The sequence below is a fragment of the Protomyctophum bolini genome, assembly GCF_963924005.1.
Source record: "Protomyctophum bolini genome assembly, contig: SCAFFOLD_612, whole genome shotgun sequence".
Taxonomy (NCBI): Eukaryota; Metazoa; Chordata; class Actinopteri; order Myctophiformes; family Myctophidae; genus Protomyctophum; species Protomyctophum bolini.
In genome coordinates this window covers 27,722-34,801 of record NW_027665458.1, presented here as the reverse complement: position 1 = coordinate 34,801, position 7,080 = coordinate 27,722, and the positions used below count along the sequence as shown (strand labels likewise).

Below are 7,080 nucleotides of genomic sequence, written 5' to 3'. Positions count from 1 at the left end.
AATGCTTTCTGGTAAATCAAGTTTACCCAGGGTAACTGGAAGCATCAGATAATTGTTTACAGCCAAGCCCTGTTCATAGAACATTAAAAATTTAAAAATGTCGGAGCCCTGACTTGAACCACCAATGGCCTCCGGTCAATAAGAGAAGCCTTTGGTTAACAAATCTTGTGCTTTATCCACTCTGCCACGGATTGCTTACAGAGGTACCATCCGGGCTATGGGATATAGAGTGGGGCCGCACCATAGCTATGTAACAAGATCTCGCTGCCTCTCATTGGCCGGTCTGAGAATACATTCATTCCTTCCTTCCAGCAGAGGAGGAGAGACCAGAGCAGCGCAGCAGCAGACATTTACAGCTAAAGAATGGATTTCACACCTCAGATGCTTTGTACTGTACATGGATGCTAAAATGCTTTCTCTACTGATCCTTTGTCCTTTGTCCTTTGTCCGTGTCTCGTGGGTCTTGATCTCCGGCCGCGTACAACTGGCCAGTGATTTCAAACCCGGAGGCGTAACCGTAACGCCACGGATCATACGGAACACACTGGATTTTTGGTAAGCTTCTCTTTCTTCATTTGCAACATGAGCTCAAAAAATAAAACCACTCAAATGTTAGGGTGCTATATTGTTACCATGTATTCTTGTTGAGTAGAGGACTCTTTTTTCCATCCTATTTATTAATTAAAATGAAATAAACCCTGCATGCATGACGCTGCTGTCCCTACGTCATGTCATTGCCTGCTGCCTGTCAGTCTCCAGAGGAGCTGCGCTGAGAACAGCAATACTTTGGGAATTCATTTACATTAAATCATTACGGTATAGATGTGTCGGTGCATGTGTCAACAACATCCCCATTGTTATGCTTTAGAAGTTTGGACCAAATTATGGAGGTGATTTCTACATGCATCACTGCCCGGCTGTCACAACAATAACACAAGTAAGACAAGACCACAGAAAAGCAACACAAGTTACACAACGCCTCTAAAGCATGTAACATTGCGTGTTTAAACTGCCAGATTCTTTTATTTGCTTATCTCTGACCAAGGGAATGATGCTAACGGAATTAGCGCTTTAGCATTGCCACAACAACAACACACAGCAGACCATACAAATATAACATAATAGAACGTTCCATAGCTCATGACCACTGCCCATTATACTCATTAGAACCCCCAAATGACTCGACATTATTGTAAATATATTTAGCCTGTTTTCTTATGAAGCAGATGAGACGTTTTTGACATCATCATCATCTTCATCATCATAACTACAGTTGGTAAACAAAGGCTTTGATTTGATGAAAATAGCAGATCTGCAAGCTTGTAGATTGCCTCTTTCTGACCAAGGCTTTAATGTGGTGAAACGTTTGATGCTGTCAAGACATTTGTCATCCATCTGGATGTCTGCGTTAGGAACGTCATGTTTTACTTTCGGTTTGCACTGGAGCAAAGAGATGCAGCAGAAACTGACAGGTAGGCTACGTGGGTAAAATGCATTGTCTTGACCACAGCAACGTAGACGTGTTAATGCTTAGTGTTAATGCTTACTTGATTTGCTAGTGGATTCGTTTTTAGATCGATCAGGGTTCATTGTGTACTGTGCACCGTTACTGTACATGGGGCTGTGTAGCAGACAAAATAATAACAAACTATCAGTGTTTACTCCTTGGCTTAGACCCTACACAAGACCCTGTTTTGTTGAAACTAGCTGATCAACAAGCTCATAAGGGTTTGTTGTGCGATAACAGCTGAAATTACATGTTTGTGCATTAGTGCTGCTTTGGGTTGTGCAATAACAAGTCGTGTGTGTTTTGTTTTAGCTTGTAGCCTACAGTATGTCGTTTTTGTGATACAATGCACTGTCTGATTGGTTGGCACTTTTAATTTCGTTGTACACGTTGCAATGACAAATAAAGATCTATCTATCTAGTGGCTTTAGCTGTTATAGCTGCTATTTCAAATATGGGGGTCCCCGGACCCCTTACTGCAGGAGGCTATGTTGTTATTATAGGTCAATCAGTAAACACTCAAGTTGGTACTGTACTGTATTGATAGTATTGTACTTATTATTATTATTATTAGTATTGTACTTGTTATTGCTACTCCTAGAGCATGTTGACATAAAAACATGATCCGGTTTACACTGAAAATGCACATTTCGTGTGCAGCGATGAGCAGCATGAGAATTTGCGTGCCGTCAGAGACAACAGCAACAACAAGCCACACTATACATTCACCCAACGGAATCATAGGAATTATATTGCTTTTGCCCCGTGGATGGGACATTTAGATTGAAAAACTATCGGTTGGAAGCGTGCATGAAACCATGGTTGTGTGCCACAGAAAGGTTCCATATGGACATGGGGCTACAGTAAGTACTACACCAACGTTTAACGTTAGCTTCCATGCTATAGGCTTGCTCGCTGGCATGGACATTAAATAATATGTTGGTATGTGTCCTCTGAAGCAACAGATGTTTTCTAATGCTCAGATTGTTCTGGAATTGCTGCCCCAACACTGTGGAATGCACACCCCAAAACGCTCTCATTCCACAGTTTTTATTGATTGTATTTATTATTATTATTATTATTTATTGATCCTTCGTCTTAGTATTCCCCCTGATAAAGTTGTTTTTATTTGTTTTCTCATGCCAACCATGTAATAGACATTTGAGTATTCATATACCTGCATTGCTGCACGTTATCTGTTGGTCTTGATCAAGTAGCCTACACCAAAGTTTTATAAGCTACTGTAGTCACTATTCATTGATTCACTGGTAGGCTACACCAAAATAACAAAATCCATTTGAAAATAAATATCACTGTTCTCAGGTCGAATATTGATATGCGATTAAAATAGGATTAATTTAGATTAATTAATTACAAAGCCTCTGATTAATTCAATTAACATTTTTAACCAAGCCCTATTTTTCATCTGGGAGCATTTTGACTAAATCAGTGTATCTACAGAAGAAACATGAAGCCAGAAAAAAAATAATGTACTGCATGTATTCAATACAGTACATTATTTGTTTGGCTTAATTGTATTTCTATTACAATAGGAATACAGTTATTCATTTCACAATTTGAGTGGTGCTTTTTTGTACTTTTTTTCCCCCCGGGACGGTATACATTTACTTCGGGACGGTTCAAATTGTATTTTGGGACGGTTCCGGGACGGTGGTGAAAAAAGTTAGTCTGGAGCCCTGCTGTATAGTACACACACACACTGCCCACGCTTGATGAGCATTATGTGTATCTCTGTACTTCTTTGCAAGCTGTTATTAAAGTATTCAATCAATAAATCAAACAAACCATTAGAAGAATCCCTTCTGTATCTCTATGCATGATGCATGAGTTAAGGGACAATGCAGAACTTTCTAATCAAACTTACACGTCATTTAAAAAAACTATGCTTTCCCTGCCAGGTCCTTCTGGAGGCGAGGAGGACGGCTGCCACATCACCTCACAGTCCAACTGTCTGTACGTGCGCGCAAGCACGCACACACACACACACACACACACACACACACACACACACACACACACACACACACACACACACACACACACACACACACACACACACACACCAGTGTTGATGGTTTAATGTCCCCATCCCAATCACATGGTTTAACCCATTCTGACCTGAGATCAGATTCTAAAAATGTCTTCTATGTCAGTCGCTCTTCGATTTTTCAAAAATAGCAGACCTACAAGCTCGTAGTGCGCCACTCGGTGGCGCGCTATGAGCTTGTAGATCTGCTACACGCATGTTCTGTGTTTCTCCATCAGAACTATAATGCCACACACATGTTCTGTGTTTCTCCATCAGAACTATAATGCCACACACATGTTCTATGTTGCTCCATCAGAACTATAATGCCACACACATGTTCTGTGTTTCTCCATCAGAACTATAATGCCACACACATGTTCTGTGTTTCTCCATCAGAACTATAATGCCACACACATGTTCTGTGTTTCTCCATCAGAACTATAATGCCACACACATGTTCTGTGTTTCTCCATCAGAACTATAATGCCACACACATGTTCTGTGTTTCTCCATCAGAACTATAATGCCACACACATGTTCTGTGTTTCTCCATCAGAACTATAATGCCACACACATGTTCTGTGTTTCTCCATCAGAACTATAATGCCACACACATGTTCCGCGTTGCGGAGGAGTTCTTCACCTCGTTGGGCCTCAAGGAGATGCCTCCAGAGTTCTGGAAGGAGTCCATGCTGGAGAAACCCACTGACGGACGACCGGTGGAGTGCCACGCCTCCGCCTGGGACTTCTACAACCGCAAAGACTTCAGGTTAGCACGGCCGCACACGTTGGTGTAAAGCAACTAAGTACTGTACTTACTGTAAGTAGAATTTGAGGCAATTCACTTTACTGGAGTACTTCCAATTTGCTATACTTACAATTTAGGCATTTAGAAGACGCTCTTAATCCAGAGCGACTTACATTAAGCAAGAACAAAAAAGCATGGTAATACATCACATAAAAAGCATTCACCATGAAACATGGGTAAGCTAAGAAAGTAACGGTGGAATATATATATATAATGAAACTATACATATAAACTATACATACTATACTAAGCTATGCTATGTCTACATACAATGCAATTATAGTGCTGTCTACATAACATGCTATAAGTCTGTATCAAATGCTATCTAAGTCTACAGAAATGCTTCTACTCCACTACATCTCGGATCCAAATATTGTACTTTTACTCCGCTACAATTTATTTGAAAGCTTTAGTTACTAGATACTTCAAATATATTTGTATTATTATTACAAAACATACATTAACCAATGCAGCCCTATATACACATTTTGGCCATTTGAAAATGGCCGATCTACAACCTCACTATTCTGACCTTGTAGATCGGCTCTTTTCACATTCTTTTTACAGGCCTACATTTGAAAACTTGAAATGGGACATTCAGCATAATGAGTACTTGGAATTGAAAGTACATTTTGATGCCAATACATCTGTACACTTACTCAATACATTTTGAATTTACTTTTACTTAACCCATTTTGGGGCGGGAACCCCTTTTGGTGTTAGCATTATGTTATGCTTTAGCTATTGAAAAACAGCAGATCTACAAGCTCATAGCGCACGCTACGAGCTTGTAGGTCTGCTATTTTTGAAGAATCGAAGAACGACTGACATAGCAAACATAGCTTTTTCAGAAAACTGTCAGGATGTAGAAGACATTTTTAGAATCTGATCTCAGGTCAAAATGGGTTAACCCATTCTGACCTGAGATCAGATTCTAAAAATGTCTTCTACATCCTGACAGTTTCTCCATTCTGACCTGAGATCAGATTCTAAAAATGTCTATGTCAGTCGCTCTTCGATTTTTCAAAAAATAGCAGACCTACAAGCTCGTAGCGCGCCACCCGGTGGCGCGCGCTAGGAGCTTGTAGATCTGCTATTTTTCAATAGCTAAAGTATAATATGATGCTTAAAACACCAAAAGGGGTCCAGAATGGGTTAAATGAGTATTTGTATAGCAACACAAATTGACATTAATATAACATTACCCTCAGTTAAGTTGAAATATTCCTGTTAGAGAATGAACCAGACCAGACAGTATTGACATTGAGTGTTTATTCAGTCTTTGCAGATACAGGTATGGCAGTGGTGAATAAATAACAATCAATAATGGGGATAAGTCAGGCGTAATACACAGTAGGAAACATAGGCAATACAACGAGTAGGATATATAGTAAAGCAGACTTACATTAATGCATCATTCAGTATACAGGCACATATAGGAGTTGTCTCTCAGTGAGAGACAAATGTTTGTATGCTGCCTAGTTAGGCCTATATATATCCCTCAGGTGTGCAGATTATCAGCCCCGCCCACACCACCAACAGGCAACCTGCTACTGCTCCGCCCGCTTGTAGCGCGGCACTATGAGCTTGTGGATCTGCTATTTTTCAACAGCTAAAGTATAATTGATGCTTAAAACACCAAAAGGGGTCCAGAATGGGTTAAATGAGCATTTGTATAGCAACACAAATTGACATTAATATGACATTACCCGACGTCAAGTATTGAATTAAAGCTGCAATGAATACACAGGCCATTCAGAAAAAGTTACATCCAACCAACTATGTTCAGAGAAACAGCAGAGACAGTTTTTAAATGAGATGGACATGTATATGATAGAAAACATTCAAAGCATTGTAACACTGGTGAAATAGTGAATTTCATATTTAATGTAAACATACAGCAGGACTAAGGTGAGGCAGGTCAGCAGCGCTGTAGGGCTTCGAACCCCATATCCAGGCAGAAGCTCGGACAGTACACTATACCAGCGCTTTCTTTTGCTTTGCAACACCATGTCTTTACTTGCATGTGAATTCAGAAATCTAAGATAGCCGATCTACAATATATCCTAATAATTAACCCTATAACCTTAACCCAATTTGCTGTTGTACATGGTCATTACAGGTCAATCCACTTGGACGCAAGCCGGTGTCTCATCAGCCGTGGTCGGGTCGCCTGGAGGACGGTGTCCTGTTGAGAGACGCAGAAACATCACATGATTCAAGATTACAACATTGACAGTCCAGGTTTGTGCATCAGCAGATGTTTTCTTTTATACTAATATTTTGTTTGTTGTTTCATTTTTCAAAAATAGCAGACCTACAAGCTCGTAGCGCGCCACTCGGTGGCGCGCGCGGGAAACTTCATCATGGGTGTAAAATGTAGAAGAGTAGCTGTGGCTGACAATAAGTACTTTAGTACCTCTCAAATACAAAGGGGCAGTCGATGAGTGAGTGGTACTGTATGTCTTTGGTTTCCCTTGTGGGAGATCAAGGTTCAAATCCGGGTGGTTTCCTAAGAACTAACGAGATGAGTAAATCTGTAAGATATGTTACCTTGTGTGAAAAGGACTTGTGTGATCAGAGAAGTTCATTGTTTGGCAGCTACCTGTGTGACTTGGCGAGACTGGTGGTGCCAGGCTACGTGCCTACGGAGCAGGATGTGTTGCGCTCAAGAGTAAAGACCACTGTGTCTGAAACTGAGGAGAATGGATGTAT

The 7,080-nt window shown here is 40.5% G+C and overlaps 1 protein-coding gene across 1 annotated transcript; it reads left to right on the top strand.

The window, feature by feature from the left end:
- The first annotated feature begins 2,277 nt into the window (after nt 1-2,277).
- Nucleotides 2,278-6,770, top strand: LOC308312272 (angiotensin-converting enzyme-like). Its single transcript, XM_080794647.1, has 4 exons — nt 2,278-2,370; nt 3,427-3,481; nt 4,154-4,326; nt 6,488-6,770. Exons 1-4 carry the CDS (start codon nt 2,318-2,320, stop codon nt 6,558-6,560), a joined length of 354 nt encoding a protein of 117 aa, XP_080650773.1. The 5' UTR covers nt 2,278-2,317; the 3' UTR covers nt 6,561-6,770.
- The last annotated feature ends 310 nt before the right edge of the window (nt 6,771-7,080 follow it).

Excerpts from the sequence above, each read along its gene's own strand:
- LOC308312272 (XM_080794647.1), top strand. The coding sequence starts at position 2,318 with ATGAAACCATGGTTGTGTGCCACAGAAAGGTTCCATATGGACATGGGG. Across the intron at positions 2,371-3,426 it reads CATATGGACATGGGGCTACA|GTCCTTCTGGAGGCGAGGAG; the intron begins GTAAGTACTACA and ends TTTCCCTGCCAG. Across the intron at positions 4,327-6,487 it reads TACAACCGCAAAGACTTCAG|GTCAATCCACTTGGACGCAA; the intron begins GTTAGCACGGCC and ends TGGTCATTACAG.